Source organism: Mastigoproctus giganteus, chromosome 11 (genome assembly GCF_048544385.1).
Source record: "Mastigoproctus giganteus isolate SK-2022 chromosome 11, ASM4854438v1, whole genome shotgun sequence".
In the NCBI taxonomy this organism is placed as follows: Eukaryota; Metazoa; Arthropoda; class Arachnida; order Uropygi; family Thelyphonidae; genus Mastigoproctus; species Mastigoproctus giganteus.
The window spans coordinates 8,763,990-8,788,080 of NC_143585.1; the positions used below are offsets into that span (position 1 = coordinate 8,763,990).

General features: G+C 40.3%; 1 protein-coding gene across 1 annotated transcript in view; it reads right to left on the reverse strand.

Moving 5' to 3' along the window:
- LOC150077688 (alpha-tocopherol transfer protein-like) overlaps window positions 1-24,091 on the reverse strand; it is a 71,689-nt gene that overhangs the window by 9,267 nt on the left and 38,331 nt on the right. Inside the window, exons 5-6 of the mRNA XM_090385071.1 lie at window positions 22,149-22,345; window positions 17,334-17,444 (exon numbers count right to left, since the gene is read on the reverse strand). Of these exons, the coding sequence (XP_090241197.1) occupies window positions 17,334-17,444; window positions 22,149-22,345 (308 nt within the window). The remainder of the gene's footprint in view (window positions 1-17,333; window positions 17,445-22,148; window positions 22,346-24,091) is intronic.

The window sequence follows — 24,091 nt, forward strand, 5'->3', positions numbered from 1 at the left end:
GATGCAAAGAAAAACAGCAAAGAGTTCTTTACTTATGTAAACTCTAGAAGGAAGGGAATTAATCAGATTGGTCCACTTGATATCGATGGGTCAACTGTTGATTATCCTACTCAGAAAGCTAACCAACTAAATGAATATTTTGCATCGACAGTCACACATGAGGAGTTATTCAGCGAGGGGAATGCCAGAGGTGTATTCAACTCTGGCAGTAAGCTAGATAATCTTGTAATAACTGAGAGGAAAGTGGATGAGAAATTGTTGAAGATAAACACAAGAAAGGCACCCGGGGTGAATGGGATCTATCCAGTTATATTAAAGGAGGCAGCAAAGGAAGTAAGCAAACCCTTAGCCATAATTATGAGAACTCCCTTGGACTCAGGGGAAGTACCCATGGACTGGAGATATGCAAATGTGACCCCAATTCACAAAGGAGGATCAAAGGCTGAAACAAGTAATGATAGACCTGTGAGTTTAACTTCTGTTCCCGGAAAATTAATGGAGGCACTGGTTAAAGAAGCACTGCAGGATCATCTTGACAAGACTTCAGTTATAGCTGAGACACAGCATGTGTTTTGTTAAGAGGAAGTCTTGCCTGACCAATTTGTTTGGATACTGTGATGCAGTCACAAAAGAACTGGATGCAGGGAATAACTTTGATATTATATACTTGGATCTTAGAGAGGCTTTTGATACTGTTGCACATGGAAGACTGCTGCACAAATTGGAGCAGTGTGGCATTGGAGGCAAATTGCTGCTATGGATAAAGGGGTGGTTGAGGGGGAGAAGACAGAGAGTGGTAATCAATGGACACTACTCATCGTGGACTAATGTTATTAGTGGAGTCCCTCAGGGTTTAGTATTGGGTTCATTATTGTTTTCTGTATTTATAAATGATATTGATGATGGTATATCAAGCTTAATGTCCAAGTTTGCAGACGATACGAAGGTTGGCAGGGTTGGCAGGGTTGTCAAGGACACTACTGACACTATGCTACTGCAACAGTATCTGGAAAGGTTGAGCAGATGTGCTGAGAGGTGGCAAATGAAGTTTAACATTGAAAAATATGAAGTACTACATATGGGAAACAGCGACCCACAGAGCAGCGTATCAACTCTGTGGTACTACACTGAGAGTGGTAGAGAATGAAAGGGACCTGGGGGTGGTTGTGCAGGCAGATATGAAGTTTTCTGAGCAGTGCAGACAGGCTGCAAGTGTAGCTCATGGTGTATTGTCGATGATATATAGGAATTTTTCTAGCAGGGATAAGGAGGTGATTATTCCCTTGTATAAGGCAATGGTCAGGCCACACGTAGGGTACTGTACACAGGTCTGGAGTCCTCATTTCAAGAAGGATGTAGAGATGCTGGAACGAGTGCAGAGAAGGGCAACAAGATTGGTGAATGGAACAACGGGGTGCTCTTACGAAGAAAGGCTTAAGTTTTGCAAATTACAGTGTCTGGAGACCAGGCACTAGCGAGGTGATCTGATAGAAGTCTATAAAGCCTTGAATGGTTTGAGCATGCTCAATGCTGATGGGATTCTTCCTCTTGCTCAGAATAATCACCTGAGAGGGCATAAATTCAAATTGTGGAAAGACAGATGTAGGAGAGACGTGAGGAAATTTGCCTTTAGCCAGCGGGTGGTTGGTTGGTGGAACAGACTTCCATCCCTTGTCGTGGAAGTTGATAGCCTAAATAAGTTTAAGTCTCAGGTGGACAGGTATTTTGATCGAACAGAGGGGTGAAGTGGATGTCGTTATTTTTTATTTATTCTTTTTTTTTTTTTTTGGCTGATGCTGCATAAGCTTGCTTTCTAGCATCAAATGCCTCTACTAATGCTAATTACAGTAACTCGAATATCCCAACTATGCACGGCCTGGGCTGCTTGTGCCCATATTAACTCCCCATTCGGTACCCCCATTCCCCATAGGGAGGAATATGGTTTGTGTGTTTTCTTTAAACCGCATAAACCTACACATGGATGACAATTAACGTCCTAATACTGAGGAGTTTCTTCCGCTGGTATCTATGACTGAAAGTTCTGGGTTATTAAATCCACAAGTTGCCCTCAAGGGATCGGATAATTATGAGTCCTCTCAAAATGAAACTTATCGTCAGAAATCTCTTTCCACTGAACACATGGAATTGGATGGCTCATTGCAGGACTCTGCAACGCAAAACACAATGGCTAAAAATATACAGTCAGAGTTGGAGAGTGATATCTCAAGGGGGGGGGGAGCCAAAAATAACAAGTTGGATACAGTCTCCGAAGGTGAATTGAACTTACAAACAAAGCTAAATGAAATGGGCGCACCTATCATTTTGGGAACCATATCTAAACTGCATAATGATTTTTCTGGGTTTCTCTCCCAAGAGGGAAAGAAGATTACTAAAACAGCTGGTAATATCCTAAGAGAAAAGTGGCACAATTTGGAAACCGTGGCAATGTCACTTCTTATTGAAAACGTAAAACTAAAGGCACTTAATCAGGAGGTACAAAATAGAAAAGATCTTGATAGGATTATAAATACCTGCCCGCTCTTTGTGATGAATTCAGATGCGTCCAAACAAGAGAAATCAAAGGATCTGATGGGATCCTTTGGGAATCGATAATAGAGGTTAACGATTCTCAGCTGATGAGGGAGCCAGACCTGTCATGTTCAGAAGCTAATCATTCTGTATTACTACCCGCTTCTCCTTTTCCCAGATCATATGCAGACACTGTTCGAATTTCGGTACAAAAGACTGGACAACCGAAAGTTAAAACTGATAATGTTCTTATTCTTCGGGCTTCAGACATTAGTGGATGCAAAACAAGTGGCGAAGTTAAAAATCTCGTTACTAAGACCCTCAAGTCTGATCTTAAGACTGTTAAAATTAAGTCCTTAAGCATGAAACGAAATAAAGGAGTTATTATAGAAACTGCTACAAGACAGATTTAGAAAATTTATCTGCTTCTGGGTCTCTTACTTTGGTTGGCGTCTCTCTCGGATCCCCTGGCATGGGAAACCCGTCTTTGCTTCTTTACGACATTCCAAAAGATTTAACTGAAGACGGAATAATCGAAAATCTTCATGTGAAAAACTTCGCTGAGTGGATTTTCTTTAGAGGAGTGCAAAGGAAATCGCTCTCAGATTTACTACCCGTGCAAGATCATCGTCATTTGTGAATTGGGTAATAAGCTTCTCTCCAAGAATGTACAAATGCCTTCTGCCGCAAGAAAGGATTTTCTTATCTTACAAATTCCGTCGGTTTACAATTGTAACAAAGTGTTACCTCTGCTTAGGATATGGGCACATTACACAGTTTTGTTCCTACGAATCCCCTTCGTGCGGTCACTGTGCCCGCAGTGGTCGAGTGCCCTCATAAGGAAGAGGCGGCTTGCTGCGCAAACTGCAAGCGACGTAAACGGGAGTACGGCCATTCTGTAAAGGACAGTGAATGTCCTGAATATAAAAGAGCATTAGAAGCAGCAAGAATAAGGACCGCTTATGAGTAATTTGGTTAATCACTCTGTACATAATGTAAACAACACTACCTCTATAAACGGTTTTACGCCAGTTTCGTCTGTGAGGGAGAAAGGCCGTCTGAGGATTATGCAGATAAACGGGCAGCGATCTCGGGCAGTAGCTGACGAGATTAGGCTCTCTGCCAAGACAAATTGTATTGACATTGTCGATATACAAGACCTTTATTTTGCGCGTGTCCAGTCTGGACTACAGTCTAAAATCCTGGGTTACTCGCTAAAAACAAAAATAATACAACCTGTTAACTAGAATCCTAAATCTTGTATATTAATTCTTAATGACTCTTTAGTCATCACGGTTTCTTCATGGATTTTGCACTCAGTTCTCTACCTGCGTTCTTGTCACATACTCTGTAATGAATTTTTACTTAATTTCTCTTTACTGCCCTCCATCGGAGCACTTTAATCACTCTCTAGCTTACCTCGAGACTGTGATAAATACTTTGGGACCGAATAGAAATATATTGATCTCATCGGACGTCAACGCAAAATCAAACTTTTGGCACAGCTCTTTTACAGATGCACGTGGCTTTCTATTGGAGGAGTTCATAATTAATCATTGTTTTTCAATTCACAACAAGCCTAATCATCCTCATAATTTTTCAAGTTACGCAGGAGAATCTAATATAGATATAACGATGACAAACTCCCACTTCGATTTGCGGCTTACTGACTGGACTGTGTATACGGACTGGTACACCAGGGACCATAGAGTCATCTATTGTATGCTTTCCCCCAATCTGCCATTCCATCTTCACACACTTTCTCACAGCCAGAATTAATAAGATTTTCCATCAGAAATATTGACCGCAGTGCTTTTGACTCTTCCATTCTTCAGGACCTTGACGAACAGAAACTTGCTTCTTTTGAAACCTCACCTATTTCTCATCAAGTGAACTATATTCAAAATGCCATAATAAAAGCGTCATATAAGTCTTCTAGAAAAAAGAGGGTTAATCAGAAGACGTGTTCATGGTGGACGCAGGAGTTATCCCAGTTAAGAAGGGAAGTTCATCGAGCCCGTAGGTATTGCCAAAGGCATAGACACTGGCCCCAAGTCGACGTTAATTGTTTTTAACAGCAGTATTCTTCATTGAGGAAAAGCTACGTGAAGGCCATTGCCTCTCGAAAGTGTGAAACATGGATGAATTTCGTTCACAACTCTGGAAATGCTAACCCTTGGGGTCTTCTATACAAGATTGTAAGGGGAAAGACCTCTGGTTCTAACATATTTGGCTCAATTGTGGAGGACTCCGTGAACCACTGAACTGGCATGAAACTGCAAATGCAATCTTAGATGTTCTTTTTCCGTTGGATGATCCTACCTGGAACTTAGCTGTTCATTCTAAAATCCTATCAGACAATGAATCTTATATGTCCTCAACAACCACCGAACCTTTTACTTTGGATGAACTGCAGGCTGTCTCGCATAAAGTTAATGTTGAGAAGTGTCCAGGACTAGATCTTGTTGAAAACATTTTTATTATCAGAGTCGTGAAATTAAAACCTTATGTTCTTATAAACTTATTCAACAAATGCCTTCAGGAAAAAATTTTCCGGAAATTTGGAAAGTCGCTCTAGTTATGTTGATCAGAAAGCCGGATAAGTCTTCAGGAGCGACTAGATCGTACAGGCCGATCGCTCTGCTAGCTAATTTGGGTAAATTGCTAGAGTGAATAATGGCCATTAGATTGAATACTTTACTGGTAGAACAGGATCTGCTTTCAAGAAGTCAATATGGGTTCTGTCCCGGACGTTCCTGCGAGGATGCTCTTGTGGATTTTGTCTCTTCAGTTCAAAACTCGGTACATAAATATACCCTCGCCGTTTTCATCGACTTCGAGGGCGCCTCCGACTCCCTTTGGTGAGAGAGCGTCGTGGAGCGTCTCCGATCGGCTAGCTGCTCCAACCACCTTTACTTTTTAATTCCTAATTACTTTGCCAATAGAACCATAATAGTCAAGGCTAAACATAGCCAAGTATCAAGATCAGTATCTAGAGGGTGCCCACAGGGCTCCATATTGGGTCCTTTTACATGGAACATGGTGCTGCAGCAGTGGCTTTCCCGATCTTTGTCTAATGTCAAAATAACAGCGTATGCCGACGATCTCACCATCTTGGTGAATGGTAAATATAGGGCCGATCTTGAAACTACCGAAAATTTTTTTTCCCGGGATTTCTACGATTGGACTGTGACCAATAAGCTTAAAATCAGCTTGTCAAAAACAAAGATGATGATTCTTGGATCAAAGTTGGATATCTCTCGTCCTCCGTTGGTCAAGATCAACAACATTCGTCTCCCCACAGTTAAAGAGAACAAGGTCCTAGGAGTGGTAATTGATTCCAGTCTCAATTTTATTCCTCACTTGACAAAGCTGTCATCTAAAATACACAGATTTACTGGTGCAATTGCTAGGGTGTCCCGTGTTGAATGGGGACTCTCCAGAAAAGCTTTAAGGATCTATTACTATGCAGTATTCCTCCCTCTGGTCACCATATGTGACCTCTGGTCACATATGGTGACCAGATTTTATTCCTCACTTGACAAACTCGTCATCTAAAAATTTCCTCCCTCTGGTCACGTATGGCCACGATGAGACATGGCAACATCTCATGTATGACTATGAGGTCCTGCGATGTATGCTCACGACTGCTATCACCTACTTCTCGCAGAACATGCAACAGTACCTTCTCGACTAGGAACATGAATTCAAAGCCCTTACCATCTTTGCACAGAAATTCTTTGCTAGAAAGAGAGCACTTATTGCAAACCACCATGCACAGCACCCGGAAACTGATGATGAATCAAGAAACTAGGACTGGAGAATATTGGAACACACAAGAAAACTGTATCGAAATAACCTACAACCACGAACATGACCATCATCTAGCCTTGTTCACAAGGGAACTGACAACCAGGGAGACCTACGTCTTAACCAGATAAACTGGCACAGGCCTTGAAAAGAACTGGATACAAATTGTTCTCACTGGACCACTGGCTGGATGGCTAAACCAAATGGCCAATGCATGAGTTAAGAAAATCATATCACCTGGACCCAAGGCAGCATCCTCAAAACATGCACACTGAGGAACCTGAACAGGTTACACGACCAACCTAGGACGAGACTTGCCTCATGTATGACCTCACGACTGGATTTGACTCCTACATTGAACATGATCACCAACAAAGATCCAGTTGAGATCGCTTGAACTGTTCACGTGCTCTCTACTGCCAATGCTTGATGGCGATCTGTATTGGGCTCCCTTGCCTTACCTTTATTTCCTTTCCCATGGTGGGGAGGAGGAGACAGTCTTGTCTCCTCTCCTCCCCTGCCTACCCTTTTTCTTCTCCTGGTGGGGCACGGGTCTGCCTCACTGAACATTCTGGGGTCGCCTTATCTATTTCCCTCATACTTCTGTGTTTTCCCCCAGCCTTCAGTCTCTCCCTACTCTGCCTAATACACCAGCGTATAACCCCACACTACAAAAACTTAATTTCGTCCAAATTAAGCTTGCAAAAACCTCAATTGGCTATCCTAATTCCAGCGCTCATCCTTACCGAGTTTTTTTTTTTTTTACGCCCTAATCATTGAAATCTCAGGAAAGTAGGTGGCACAGCCTGCCAGAGTAAAATTTCAAACTACTGTGTACCTGGTCTACCTCCTCGAAGCCAAGTGTGGGCAACGCTGGGCCCTAGTAGGGGTGCAGTGGCTAAAACAGCCAGATGAACAATGGTACACAACACTAGACATAGAAAATCCACACACTTTTAAATCTCTGGCCTGCCCAGTGAACTCATACACCTACAATGAAAGCAACGCCGAGATGGGGGAATCCCTGGTGCCGCTAGACATCAATACACTTTACACTTTACACCAATATTTGTACCCAAGGAGCCATCCTCTAATAGTAGTGAAATTTCGTTTTGAAGAAATTCTAGGTAAATGGGCTCTGTAAGGTAACACAACAGGCCCAATTAACTGATTGTCGATGATGCCGCACTCCACGTTTATAGAGAAGCGAATTCGTTTCTACAGTGGCATTGGATTTTCGTCTGACCACCTATGAGAGTCATGGGTGTTGTTGATACCATCATTGGTAAAAGTAACTTAATCGCTGAACACTATTAATGGAATTAATCGACGATTAGCATTTGCCCACTTGCAAAATTCCAATCGTCTCCTGGTTAGTGAAGGTGTTGCACCCGCTGAGTGTGAAATGGATACAACCCGTAAAGTTCAACGTACTGTTGTCTGTGGAACATCGATACACCTAGAAATTGTTCGTGTGCTAATAGTAGGACTACGTTTTACCGACTGAAGAATGCGTTGTATTTCATGCATATTTTGTCCATTTGCACGTTGAAAAGAGCTGGAAACTGTACCAGTCTCATGCAGATTGGTGTAAACACCAGTAAACGCTCTTGAATCCTGTATTCTGCGGTTGGGAAACGGTCGACGGTATTCTCTACAAGCAGTAGCACTTCCACCACAAAAACCGCAGACAAACACCATATCAGCTTATTCAGCATTCATATATTCACACATTCAGCAGGTGTGAAGATGTGCGGTATTCTCAACAACACTTCTAACACCCAACAGCATCAATTTATAGATTCTTGGTCACATCTGATTGAGGAAGCTATGGACACCACTTTCAAACAGCATCTCTGTATCCATTGAGAATTGGACACATGTTTATATGAACTTTTTTACTAGGAATAATCAATACTATAACCTTCTAAAATATTTACTATTCCTTCTGAATCACCCTGTATATGTGAAGAATTCCTTATCCCCCCTCTTAAGGATAAGAATTCCTTATCCCTCACCCTCAAGTGGCACTGGTGGTTTCCCACTACTCTGCGATTGGTTCTCTTGTGTTGAATACAGTATCCTGTAAAGGCCAGATAGTGTGAGTGATGTGTGTTTATGTTGTTCATATGGCCTGTTAGCCTAGGTGCCCGTGGATAACCACCGACTCCTGGTTAATATGCCTTGTATTAAGTTCTCCGGCTGGGCGAACCATGGCTTCACCTGAACTTACAATGCAAAACTCATTGAAAAAAAAACAGTAAAGTGACTGAGGGAAAATTCAAAGAGGGGGAGTCAAAACTAGTAAAGGAAATGAGGATGGTGAAGGAGGACATCCTCCGAATGAATGTATAGAGGGAGGGAGGGAGCAGGAGGGGAGTGTCCTGGACGTAGGAACTTACCAAATTCAGGAAATGAGCGTAAGAACACAGGGCGAGGGTGCCCTGTATTTGAGAGTAACAGTTTGGCATCCCACATCTAGAATAGAATAGAATCTTTAATTGTAGCATGATAGACATACAATTAGAACCGTCACGGCATGGTGGTGCCAGGGTTTACAAAACATATTTACAAAAGAGATACACATGAGAAAAACATATAAGTTACTTCAGATTATTGGAAGGCAACAAAGCACAGTTTTACATTTTCTGTTCGACGAGGATTCCCTTCCTGTATTTTTTATTGTTGACCACTTCTTGGATGCCCTGGTCGATAGCTTGCATTGAGGGCCGCATTTGCTTTGGCTGGAATCTGTCGGTTAGTACTAGCCGGTTACGGTTTGCTAGCAGCTGTGCTGAAGATCGGAGATAAGGGGGTGAAATGCGCCAAGAGCAGTGATCCCAGAAGTTCGGCTCTGTAATTTTACCGGTGGCCATCTTGATGGTGAACAGCAGCCTTCTTTCTCCGATGTAGGATCGGAGCCTGCGTAGTTGAAGGGAATCTGCTAACTGCGTTGATCTGAGAACCGGGTGGAAGGTGGAGTTTGGTGTTAGTCCATTTTAGAAGCCAGAATTCGGCAGAGAATATCCTTTTTATTTTGGATTCGGCAGCAGAAGCACATATCTCTGGAGTCTATATCTCTAATCCTTTACCAGACAGTATTGTCGGGTAAAGGATTGATACGATGTATCTTTTTACCAGTTGTGGGTCTGTGGTGTGGGGCAGCTGTTGTTTGGCGACCCAGCATAGTGAATTCAGCCTCGACTACATGAGGTTTACGTAATCGTTGAAAGATAGTTTGGAGTCGAAAACGACCCTCAGATCTTTGTGCCTTTGAACACTTGGAACTGAGGAGCCGTCAAGCACAGATTCCAACATTGTTGGGCTGCCCTTTAGTGAATAAATTATTTGTACCGAATTTAGGGATTTTGAGGTTGAAAGTATTGAGGTAGTCAGCCACATCCTGCAGTTTGCTAGTGATTTGCTGAGTGGTTTCGGTTGGCAAGTTTGGTGGCGATGTCCTAGTAAGGAGCTTGACTTCGTCAGCATATGTGATCCAATTGCACTTGTTGGTCACAAACGGCACCATGATTGCTCAGAAGAGAACGCCACACAGGACCCCCTCTTGAGGCACACCGGCAGTTATGTGACGCGTGAAGGTCTTTGTTCCGATCTTTAGAACAAGAATCCTCTTGGATAGGAGAGATTCTAAGAATCAGAGAACATTGCCGCGAAAATTGAAGTAGTTTTCTAAGAGACGTAGGAGATTAGGTATATAGATGGCATCAAATGCGAATGGATGTCAAGATATATAACTAACAATTCCTATCTTTGTTCCAAGGCTTCTAAGATGTGCAGTGTAGTTGTTGCAAGGTTATTTATAGTTGACCTTCCTGATATCCCATAGTGTATTTGCGGACTGTCATAGAGAATTTGATGGATGACAGACGGTAGCAGTGCTTTCTCCAGAATTTTTAGCAATACAGACGGGCAAGCGATGGGCCTATATTGGCTTGGGAGCGTCGATTGTTGGTGCTTAGGCAGGGGCCGGACAGAGTACCTGTTCCACTGAGGTGGAAAGAAAAAGGACTTCGAGGCATCTGTTTTATAGGTTGAGGAGTGAATCGATGATGAAGACGCTTAAGCATTTGATTATGAACTGGGGGATGCCATCGTCACCGGTGGTTGCTGTGAGAGGGAGAGTATTAATGGCCTACATCAGTTGTTGCTTTGAAATTCGGATCGTAGCGAGAATATCAGTGGGATGAGAGTGGTTGAAGAGTGGCAGTTTAGGTAGAGCTGGAGGTAAATTAGAAAATCTGGCAACATAGTTGAGCCAGTCAACTGGGTCGATGTTGCTGGAAGAACTAGCCTTTGTTCTGTAGAATGGTTCCCCCTTTTTAGGGTTCTTTCGAAGTGCTTCTTAATTGCAGCTGATTTGTTTCTGTTGAATCCGGCCCTGGCTTTGAAGAATGAAATGCGGTCTTGGACATCGCCGAAAGCTTTCCATTTGGAGTGTAGTGATTGTTTGTAATGGAAACTTTGGTTGAGCTGGGGAGTCCACCACACTCTGGAGTGCGGACTGATGGTGACTGTCTTGGTAGCGGTGTGAAGGGCGATGGTATTGATCCATTTGGTCATTAGATCGCTTGAGAGGCTCAGTCACATCCATCCGAGATGTTTCTTGGGACTTTGGATGCAGCTTCAATGCAGAGTGCTGGATTTAGAAATTTGATGATCTGATTGAAACATTTCGGCTGTGGTTTCTTTGAGTTGACATTTCGCCGAAGAATAGACTATGACCAGCAGGTTTTGGTCTCTCGTTGGCTAGTAGTTAACTTGGAATATTTGGATTGATTGGAGAGATTCTGTGAGCCGACTTTTGAGGTGACCGGTAGATGACGGACGATTGAAGTCTCCACATACGATATGAGTGCTTCTGGGTGCAGATTATCTATTAACCAGTTAGTGGCTTCGTCGATGGCCATCATAGTTGGCGTTGGAGGGAGGTACATGGATGCGACGTCTATAGGGGTACCTTGATGTTCCAGAGTTATCATTAAGCCTTCCACGTCTTGAGAGATACTTAAGACAGAGTGTACGATGGAGAACTTTGTCGTATTGAAGATTATAGCAACTCCAAACCCTTTGCGGTTATCGCAAGAGGCAGCCGGTACATGAAAGCCTACAGGAATGGAGCAGATTATATCTGTCTGGTTCGCCTATAACCATGTTTCAGCGAGGCACAAGATGTCTAGTGCGTTTGAGAGTTGAATCTCTTCCAGTCTATTAAGTTTATTTCTTAACGACCTCATATTCGGGAAGATTATGCAGATGGTAGGAGAGGTTGTAATGCTTATCCTCAAGGGAGGGAGCCTTGCATCCCGGCTGCGAACAAGTAGAAGCTCTCAACAATGAGAGATCAGAACAGGGATGAGGCGACCTTGGTGTCTCTCGCGTTGCAGGACGGTATTAGCAACCTTGGGCGGAGTTGGTTCCTGTATGTTAGCGTGGGAAGATTCTGTGCTGGCACCGTTTCTAGCAAGTAATTATAATTGACAAGTCAGATGAGACTGCGATGGGAGTACTTCTGTTGGGTCTGAGTAGTCGCTTTAGGTTTCGACGTTGATTGAATAGCATTAGCATTAGCAGTAGGAGAGGCATATGATGCAAGAAAGCAAGCTTATGCAGCATCAGCCAAAAAAAAGAAAAGAAAAAAACCTTCCATTTCACCCCCTCCGTTCGTTCAAAATACCTGTCCAGCTGAGCCTTAAATTTTTTAAGGCTATCAACTTCCACAACAAGGGATGAAAGTCTGTTTCACCAACCACCCGCTGGCCAAAGGCAAATTTCCGCACATCTATCCTACCTCTGTGTTTCCTAAATTTGAATTTATGCCCTCTCAGGTCTATAATTACTTTTTTCAGCCTTTGATCCTCCTTTGTGAATTGGGGTCACATTTGGACAACTCCAGTCTATGGTACCTCCCCTGAGTCCAAAGAAGCTCTCATAATTATAGCTAAGGGTTCGCTTACTTCCTTTGCTGCCTTCTTTAATATAACTGGATAGATCCCATTCATCCCGGGTGCCTTTTTTATGTTTATCCTCAACAATTTCTCCTCCACTTTCCTCTCAGTTATTACAAAATCATCTAGCTCACTGCCAGAGTTTACTTCACCTTTGACATTCCCCTTCCTGAATAACTCCTCACGTGTGAATGTAGATGCGAAATACTTGTTTAATTTGTTGGCCACCTGAGCAGGATCCTCAAGTGTTGAACGATCAATATCCAGTGGACCAATCTGATTCATCCCTTTCCTTCTAGAGTTTACATAGATAAAGAATTATTTTCTGTTTTTCTTTGCATCCCTTGCCAAAGATTTCTCGTAATCTGCCTTTGCCTGCCTAATTTTCTTTGTTACTTGGTTACAGACCAGTTTCTATCTATCGTAGGCTTCCATGTCACGCATTAATTTATATGTATCCCATGCATTTTTCTTCGCTGCCATGTGTCTCATTAGTTCATCTGATATACATTTAGGCCTAAACCTTGAACAATATTTCTTAGTTGGTATGTAAAGCCTAGTAGCTTCCAAGATAAGTTCTTTGAATGCTTACCATTTTGAATTTGCGGTTGGAAACATCATCTGTTGGTCCCACCGTATAGAATTTAAATACTGTCTCAGACCACCGTAGTGGCCTTTACGAAAGCAAACGCCCTTCCCCTTACCCCTGATGGTAGTTACTTCTTTGAGTAAATCCCACTTCAGCACACTGTGATTAATGCCACCTAGTGGTTCTTTTATCTGCAGATTCTTTTCATGCATGAAGAATCACTACTGATAATGACATCAAGAGTATTACTCCCTCTAGTTGCTTCCCGAACGTGCTGATGTAGAAAACAATCATCCAATAAATCCACAAAAGCCTTGCTAGTGTGTGAGTGGCCAACCCACAAATTCCAGTCAATTTCTGGGAAATTAAAATCCCACATTATAAGACTCTGATTTACTGTCCCACTCTATTTCCCTGTACAGTTTCTTATTATACTCATCAGAGTCATTAGGCCTATAGCACACTCCTACTCTCAATTTTGATCTCCCAATGCTTATGTCACACCAAACTGACTCGACACTGCACTGTACAACGATGTCGACCGGCGTCACTTCCTTGGATTTTATGTATTTCTTAACTAATAGCATAACCCCTCCTCCGTTCCTATTCTGTCTATCCTTTCTGTAGACGTTGTACTCCCCAAATTCCAGTTCTGCATTCCTTATATCTGTGTGACACCACGTCTCTGATATCCCAACAATATCTGCCTTTGATGTTTTGAGCAATACCTCAAATTCATCAAATTTATTTACTAAACTCGTAGCATTGGTGTACACGAAAGTATACATGGACCTGTTTCTATTCTTAGCTACCCTAACACAACCCATGTGTTTACTTGTACCGCAATGACTCCCAGCAGTCTCTGAAATATCTTGAATCTTGTTTTCCAGGCTTCTGCTCATTCCAATAGAAGCAGTGCAAGAATCACTTTCATCTCTGCCAGTGGCTACTGTTTATTTATTATTCATTGTATCCCCAAAGGCTAGCAGTTTTCCGACGCACCTAACACTGCCTCGATAGCTTCAGCAAATATTCTTGCACACTTTCTATTTAAGTGTATCCCCTCCCTGTAGAAGCAGTCTCTGCTGTTAACAAGTACAAATCAGGCTGAAAAGAATTCTAGCCCTTGAGCTTTGCACAGTCTTTCCAGGGCCGAACTGATCGAAAAGGCTCTCATCATATTCTCCCTCCTATCCTGTCTGAGTAGAATTGCGGACACTTTCAACTTCAACCCTAATTCACGGCTGTTTTTCAACAGTGATCTGTACTTGTTAAGTAATTCTGCCGGTCTCCTACTCTTAATATCATTAGTGCCAACGTTTACAAGCATATCACCTTTTGTGCCCTTAAAAGCTGATATCCGCTGGACAACGTCATCAACCTTTGCCCGTGGCAGACATACCCTGGTCCTGTTCCGCCTATCCTTTTTACAAAGCATGTTCTCGTTTCCCTCTCAATAGAGTCCCCAACAACTACTAGTTCCTGTGGGACCAGCGCATTCTGCTTTGGGGGCTGCCGCTGTGTTGCGCGATGACCAAGTGCAAGCTCTGGCATTGGTGCGGGCAGCTGAGAGCTTGATGGGCCCCTCAATTTAGATCCTTCGAGGGCATCCGCCCTGTCCTTCAAGCTCCAATATAGGCCCATAACAACGCTGAGTTGTCGCCTGATTTCCTACATTCCTTGCATCGCGCACACACAAAACATCCCCCATGGCAATGTCATGTCCCGTACCGGATTGATCCACAAACATCAAGCAAGCAGTGCAGTTTAAAAGGCTGTGATTCAGAGGGAAACTGGCCCTCTCAGTTGTCCTCTGAGCCACTGCCCTCCTCTTAGTTTGAGCCTTTTGGTTTGCTGCTCTGGTCTGAGTCATGATTTCGATTTAATTTCAATAAAATTCCAATTTCAGTACAAATTTATAACCCTAAACTTGAATCCCAACACAGTTATAAGGCTTTACATATTTTTCAGTATCAAATATTATCTACGACTTCCATTTATACAGGGTGATTCACTACCAGTGCGACAAACTTGCAGGAGGTGCAGGGATCTCAAAGATGAATCGGAATTACATAGCATTGCAGGGTCCGAAATGCTTTAGTCATGTGGTAAAGGACGTTGAACGGGAGGTCGCGTAAACAGCGATCCCGCTGGAAGTCAGCATTTGCGAACCGTTTCTGTTGAAGAAACCAAGTAGCAAAAGTCCTCAGGAGTGGATAATCCGCAGGCTCCAATGATTGGACGCGTTACAGATGGTATGAACTCATTTGGTTTGTTGACAGTATCCTTCATACCACGGATTGGGAAATACCCAATCGTTGGCCTATCGCTCGAGTACTCGTACTCGGATTGCCTTCTGCAAGACGTAGGACAGTCTCTTCATTGTCTGGCGTCCTCGTCGTTCGCTCTCGATTCATGGTACCTCTCGTGAAACAACCAGTCTCACGTAACCTTCTGTGCACACGTGCGAAAATCGTATGATGAGGAGCACGCTTGTGCGGGGAGCGTTCCTGGTACAAGCGCAGAGCAGCGCGCCCGTTACAGTCCGCAGCTCCATACGCGAGGTGCATGTCGGACAGTTCAACGTTTGAATACTCGTCAATGCTACTGCCTCGGGAACCGGGTGCAAATGCTTACTTCCGGCGGGATCGCTGTTCACGCGACCTTCCGTTCAACGTCCTCTACAGCATGACGAAGGCATTTCGGACCCTGCAATGCTATGTGATTCCGATTCCTCTTTGTGCCCCGTACACCTCCTGCAAGTTTGTCGCACTGGTAGTGAATCACCCTGTATAACTTCCGTATCAAGTTATATATTAATTAATTATGTTACGTTTGTAATCTAAGTTGTTATATGTATTTAGTTAAAAAGTACAATTTAATTGACAATGAAGTTTAACATGATTAATAGATTTTACTGATTAATTGACAATATTATATTACATACTATACTGTACTAAGCTTACGCTATCTAGTTCGGGATATTACGTTGTATCGTTTAACAATGGTGGCAAGTTAGAACGGTAAATCTGCGGACACTTAAGTATTAATTAACTTCCAAATCTCGCTGTCTCAATTCAGAATAAACTAAGGATCCTTACTAGACCTATATGCTACTTATAGAAAATAATTTGATGTAGCAGTTGGTCAATAAAGCGGCTAAATATGGCTAAAAAACGTCTCGTTCAGCGGAGCTGCAATTTGTAACACGTCGATTGGATACCCTTACCGATACTAAGTAATACCTACAAAATCTCTATCTAAGTTAAATTTTACACTAAGTATCGTAACTAGGAATATAAAGCTAATCTAGAAAATAAGTCAATATGCCAATTTAAGCTAATAAAACAGAAAGAAACTTCTCTATTCCAGGAGCAGTAAAAAGTTCGCCTGCACAAGGCTACTCTCTTTCTGTGGGCTGCTTAGGTAGGGTCCTTCTGTGAGGAATAGATGCTCAGAGTTTCGTGGGTTATCTTGGATTCTGCTGATGAGTGTGGTCCGGTATTCATCGTTTTCAGTGAAGGGGTACATGACGTGTTCCCAGGTCTTCACCGCAAGTACACAGTGGATCATTCTGAACACCGAGGTTGTTTAACTTGTGTCTAAAGGGCCTATACCCAGTAAGGAGAAACGATATTTGGAGACGTGGACGTTACCGGACGAGATAGAAGGAGACACAGGGGTAAGAGTGATCTGCACCACAAGCATGACGATTGGGAAGAATGGAAGTAACGCATCAGTTAGATATGCACTCAAAAGCACCACACGGAGAGCAGCAGCAGCTGGATCGTGTAGGGAAATTCAGGTCATATGTCTTATTAGGAGATGCACAGCCATTGATATTTGGCATGTGCATGCCGCGGTTCCATGAACCCCAATTGATGCAGTACGGCTCTCGGATAGCACAATTGATGTAGTCGCCTTCCTCCGCACAGCATGGAGGAAGGCAGGTGAGAAATACCTGAGTTGTACTCCTATCAATGACGGGAGAAATTTTATGCTTTTTTTTCACAACGTGGCTGAGTTACTCGATTTCAGATTGGAGTGGCATGGATTTTTCCCTAAAAATTCGGGATTTTCGTCCAGCAAACAGCAAAACGACCACAGAACACCCAAATATACAGTCATGTTGTATGTATTCTGGTATATTGTAGGCTCATTGTGGCCCAAGGTCGCTAATGCACCCAAAATAGAACAACCTAAGGATGCAATTCCCTTTGTGTCTCCTTGTACGAATATTAGTTTCTGTAACCAATTAAACATACTACAATTTTAGATTTTATTCCCAATGGATTTTCTTTTAAAATTAGTATTTATATCTTGTGTAGTTTACCTTACATTTCTACTATAAGTTTTTTTGTTTGTTTTTTAAGCATTTACAGAAATCAAACTGGAAACTGAAAACGCGAAGTTTTTGGACTTTTTAAAGGGTTACTTACCCGGTTCTGGATCTTCTCGCTGAAAAGATGTCTTATTATTGAATAAACTGCTTTAAGAATAGAGGACATACTGATAATGTGTACCTGTTTCATACGACACGCTGGAACTTTCTGAAAGAGATTATAGAAGTCTCAATTACAGTACATTCATGCACGTATAATGCACTTATACAAAATTTTTACATCTGTGTGTAAAAGTACAATTCTGCAGTTACGCTTTTAACACGACTATTAAATTTAAAATTTAAACAAAAGTGTCTTCGCCTACAGGCATCTGTAATTTGCTTAAAGGTTTTTGTGTATTTAAAAGAAAAGCATATTTAAGGATAATTATATGCTAATCATATTTTCTTTATAATCCTGTTCTATTTCTGCAATAAAACACCCTCTTGAGAATTGCAACTTATTTAAAAATTCAACGAAAGGAGAACGAAGAATATTCTAAGCGAAAGGAACCAGCAACAGAGACTAGTAAAGTAAAATAAAGTAATTTTATGCGCTTGATACAGTCCCTCCTGAAAGTCCATTATATAAATTGGAACAATTTGGGATAAAAGGCAAACTTCTTCGTTGGACCAAGGGCTGGCCAAAGAATAGGAAACAGAGAATAACCATCATTGGACATACCATAGGGCGGATCAGAGTAGCGAATGAAAGCTCAGGGATGTGTGTTCAGGCCAATTTATTTAATTTTTTTTCATCTTTCTTAATAACATTGGAAACCTGCTTTCAAGGGAAGTTATACAAAATGCATCTAAATATTAGAGATAGAAATAGAGGAGTTATTAAAACTGGAAGAATGCAGTTAAATTTTGAAAGGGCAAAAAATACTTAGAGTTAAATTTTTCACTCAAAGTAAATAGGCGGGTAGATGGCACATGATGTCGCTTCTACTATATATAGAAATCGAAGTGAAAACACATACTAAGAACGGAGTTTGTGAGTTTAAAAGATATAGACACAAAATTCTGTTTTTTTGAAATGTGTCGTCCCGGAAGTTCAATTCAGAAAAATATTCCGTGTAATCTGCAGAGAATTTAACCATTCAAAAAACATTAACATTAGGAGTGGCAAATGATACAGGAAAGTAAGCTTATAGAGAATCAGCCAAAAAAAAAAAAAAAAAAAAACTACTTACCCGAGCAGTTCATCCCTTCCAAGAGTTTGTCCACTTCTTTCTTGTATTTATTGACAATACCCACTTCCAGAAAAACAAACTTCCATTTGTTTTTCTGGAAGTGGGTATTGTCAATGAATCAATCACTCGCTAGTTCAAGGCAAATTTCCACACAATCCGTCCTGTAAACATCCTTCCTCAATTTGAATTTATGCCCCCTCACATGTGAAGTCACAGCAAGAAGAAGAAGAATGGCATTAACATTTAACTCACTCAATCCATTGAAGGCGTTAAACACCTCAATACAATCTCAACTGTGCCCAGTCTCCAAACGCTCAAATTTTCAGAAGTGAAGCCTTTCTTGGTAAGGGCACCCTTTTTTTACCTCCACCAATCTCGTTGCCTTTCCCTGTATTCGTTCCAGCAGATTTACTTCGTTCTTAAAATGAGTGCTCCAGACCTGTATATAATAATCAAGATGAGGCATAACAATGTCCTTGTACAATGGAACAATCACGTCTTTAATAATCTAGCAAAGTTCATGTATATCGTTGAAAAAATCCAAGAGGTATCTTGGCAGCCTGCCTGCACTACTCAGAAAATTTCATATCTGACTGCACAATTAGCCTCAGGTCCTTTTAATTTCCCACTAAATTGAGTGAAGTATCAAGTTGGTTTCTTAATCTGGATTTACTGCTACCATTTTTTTTTTTTTTCCATTATGATTAACAAGCGACCCTAGCCAGATGTTATTATTGGTGTCTTGCAGGGTTGGGTGTTGGGCCCATTGTTATTTTGTGCATTTATAAATGATATTGATGAATGTATATCAAGCTTAATGTCAAAGATTGCAGATGATATGAAGGTTTATTTTTATTTATTTATTTTTATTTATTTTATTATTATTATTATTTTTTTTTTAATACCACGGGAACTTTTTCCCCTCCTCTGGAGTGGTCCCCCAGAGGAATCTGGTCCATCTTTTGTCAACATCAGGTGCGTCAGAGTCTCGAATTGAGACAGTGCGAGTTCCATTCGGACTGGCTCACCTTCACGTGATGCGGACGAGTACCCAGAATCATCGGCCCAGGTGACTGATGCTTCTGGGTAGCCAAGCGGTCAGACACAACAACAGAACACACACATAATACACGCAAATATACACTACTCATTTCCGTCTGTTCTACAGTGGTACGGTTTTTCACAGAGATACGAGGCGGAGATGAACTGACGTTCCAGGTGCCGTCCATTGCAAAAACACATGTCCACATGAGATGATACAAAGGTTGGGATGCTTGTAAATATCCCTAATGACAGTATGCTGCTGCAATAGGAAAAGTAGGGCAGATGGGCTGAGAAACGTTGGGCAATGTATCTTCTCACACATTTATTAAAAAAGAGCAAAAGAACCTGCGGCTTTAAAGAAATAAAGCGAAGGATGGAAACATTCTCAATCATCATACCAGGACAGTTTGTTGGATTTATAGTTTTAGTCACAATTCGTCGAGAGTGAAATGCTCTGTGTGAACATCATTGTTGTACAGTATATGATTATTAAAGAGGAGGCAGAACTGCGGTTCTAGGATGTAGATTCTCGTACAGTATATTGCAATAGTGAAATTTACTTGAAAACAATAACTATAATTACAGTATATTTCGTTGTTCTTGCACATTCTTTATATTTGTTCAAGATGGTGTGTGCTCTGTACACTATATTAGTATTCGTATTAGTAATGGCCATATGGCGCAGGGAAGCCTAAGGCTTATGCACCAACAAAATAAAAAAAAAAAAAAAGAATAAAATAAAATAAATAATTATAAGAGAAAAGGAAATAGACAATCTGTGCATTTCCCTCCTCCCGTAGGTTATCCAGCAGCTTACCTTTGAATTTCCCCAAACTTTCAGCCTCTACCACCCATGTTGGTAACTTATTCCAGTAATTTATAACTCGCTGGCTAAAATAAAACTTCCTGCAACTCAGTCCAAACCGCCCCCCCCCGTAACTTGCATTTATGACCTCTAGTCCTAGAATCATTTATAACCGTGAAAACTTCTTCCTCATTCATTTTACTTATCTTATTAACCCGATCTTAGGAATAACCATTTTCCACACCTCTCGCACTCTGCCTTCTTCCGGAAGCCATCCTGCTATCCATCTAAGGATTTCCTGTGATTTCAACCTGTTCCTGTTTTATAAAGAAACTTCTCGTGTAGGACTGTGTCAAATGCTTTGCGGAAATCCGAAAAATCAATGACGAAATTATTCCCTAAATCCAGCTAGTGAGTGACCCCATCAAAATATTATTGGTCTCCTGAACGAACTTGGTATCGAATATATTCTATTGAATGGTGTGCATTTAATGATGGCTCAAAATTAAGTTTCAAATCAGTTTTTCCGCACCGTTCGTAGGCATTTCAATCAGTTCATCTGCATCCTGCTGTTGGCTTACAAGAAATATATGAGAGACTCTCTAAGATTGTAAGTTCAATAACGTACCATAATTTGCTCGGAATATCCATGGTGATCTTAAGGGAATCGGATTACTCACGAGACTACAAGGATATTTCACAAAGTACTGCTCGTTATTGTGTTTGTAGGACAGTTTTCCAAAAGAAAAAAAAAAGCTTTACACTGGCTAGCAATGGAAAAAAGGGGGAGCAATTTTTACCAGCTAGCAACGATATAAAATATATTCTACAGATTGAACCATAAAAGGCTTTTTTTCTGCATATACAGTTTGGATTAAATAAGAATATTTTTTAAGATTCTGAATAATGAAGAAAGTTGATTCTGTTATCTAAAGGAAGTGTTTCGAATTTATTAGATGCAAAACTGAATGAATGAATTTTCAATGACCCACAAAAAAGAAACTCGATATAAGATGTGTTTGAGACAAAGCTGCAAGATGCTGAACACAAAAACTTGGCCATCGATTGACGCAGTTGCGCATGGATTTGTTAGAAGAAGGAAAGATGATGATTATTAATCCCTGATGTCAATTTTACTGAATGTCTGCTGGCTGCTGAATGTCTTTGAAAATTCATTTTCTTCATTCCCATGTCACTTTATTAACATTTTGGAACGTCAATTGATCAATAAGGAGAATGCTTTCATGGAGACATATCCGCGATGATAAATTAACCATAATGGAAGATTACTGCTGGTTTCTAAAGATGGAAAGCAAAATGAACCATTATAAAAAATTTTCTAGTGAAAAAACATTTCTAAGGAAATAGAATACATGCAGTGCATGCTTCATTAAAGATTTTTGGAATTAGCAGAATTATTATTTCTTTATTATTGTTATTTATTTTTATTATTTATTATTATTTATTTATTTCTGTTATTTATTATTTTATTATTATTTATTTATTTCTATTATTTATTATTTTATTATTATTTATTTATTTCTATTATTTATTATTTTATTATTATTTATTTATTTCTATTATTTATTATTTTATCATTATTTATTTATTTATTATTATTATTTTATTATTTTATTTTTGTTTGTTGTTGTTGTTGCTCAGTGTTATTAGACGGGCTAGTGATGAGTGAACTGTTTATTTTTCTTATTCTACTTTATTATTATTTATTTTTTTGTGGTGCTGTATGACTTTGTTTTATTTTCCTCTAATAATACTGAAATTAGAGAGATGTGATTCTAATTTATGCCACAAGTAAATATATGCTTACCGCAGCCAACTGTAGGAGTTTAATGGCTGCCCTGAGGCCAATACGACTGTGGAAATCCGCCCAGGTTACACCTCGAAAGTCAGCAATAAACCTGAATCCATGGATCTGGCTGCATTCGTAATCGGTACTCCATTCGATCAATATGAACAATGCACGACACATGGCATCGAAATCAAAGTCATCACGAGTCCAGTAATCTGAAGAAATGAGATGATTAGAAATTGCTACGTATATGTTCCCCACGAATGCAATTCACAAAGTAAAAGCAGTTAGCGTATCAATTGCTAATGACATATCAGAATGCGTCCTTGCGTATAAAGCGCAATGTAGAACAAAAAAAAAAAATATATATATATAATAAATCTTTGTTATTGCAATCGGAGTGGATGCTATTTTAAACAGCGCAGAAAACAATTAACTGAGATGGCAGAGTATATTGTATTTATTTATTACCGAGGGCAGAGTATATTGTATTTATTTATTTCAATTTTATTAACACAACAATAGCAAAGGGCGTTGTATTTGCGTTAGGATTTTAATTTTACAATTTTTATAAAACATAATCATGTGTAATGGATTAACTGTGAGATAGCTATATTAAAACTACGAGTATTTAAAATATATAATCATCAATAAATAAAAATTTTTAATTTTTAGACCACAAGGGAAAACTAGACAGAGTAGAAATACCGAAAACTGAATACATCCATAAGTACCGATAGAAATGACTGGAACCTGTAAAAAGTATGGATAAAACCAGGATACCTCGTCAGATTCTCCAGTACATCCCTAGAGGAAGAATTCCAGGAAGGCTAACAAAGAGATGGCTGAAGACTGTAACAGGCCACTAGGCGTACTGTCTGATAGGATAATGATGATGAAATGAGCATCAATTTCCACATCATGTTTTAGAAAAACTTAGTTCCTATTTGTTTATAAATACTTTAAAACTTATTAATTGTAATAAATTGTAAAGCACATTATGGGATTCCTGTATAATACTGGTTTAAGAAAGAAGTGTCAAGATTGATTTCTTTAAGAAATATGGCAGTTCTCTTAAAATATTCAGATGTTATAAAATATATAAACTTCTTCTTCTTCTTCTGGCGTTATATAGCCCAGGGTGAGTCTCAGCCTTCTCAACGAAGTTCCACCAGTAAGTCAAACTTCTCCAATTTCTTATTCTCATGATTTTTAAGTCTCCTTCTACATCATCCATCCATATTTTCCGCGGTCTTCCTCTTGACCTCCGAACGTAAAGTTTCCATTTCATTATCCTCTTAGTTGTTCTGCTGTCATTCATTCTCATAACATGTCCCATCCAGGCAACTCTGTGGCTCTTCACAAATCTGGAGACGTCCGCACCCTGAATTAGATTGTCAAGTTCATGGTCCATTCTGATCCTCCAGGATCCATTAACGTCTTGTACAGGCCCAAAGACTTTTCGCAAAATTCTACGCTCGAACACTCTCAACAACTGCTCATCTTTACTCGTTAAGATGAGCTTCACAAAAGAATGTTACATTCTTTTCTGTACATTCTTAATTTTAAATGTCTGTTCAATACTCTGGACTTCATTAGTTTTTCATGTGCATAGAAACATCTGTTTCCACTCAGGATACGGGACTTAATTTTATTAGTAATAGAGTTGGACTGGTTTATGTATAAAAATTATAAATATTAAAATATTCAGTCATATAGTTAACGAAGCCATAGAGATATAAAATGAAGAAAGACGCGTTAAAATGCAAAATAGCATTTTTTTAGAATTTTAAAATTGTTGAACGGATGAGTGATATCACAGAGTACATAAAGAATGTGAAAAAAATTGTTTTTATTAACAAATGCAATTAGGTCACAAAATATGTGAATGTGAAGAGAAATTCATAATGTGAACGAATAATCAATAAAAATTTACATTTATTTTATTATTATTAAAACAT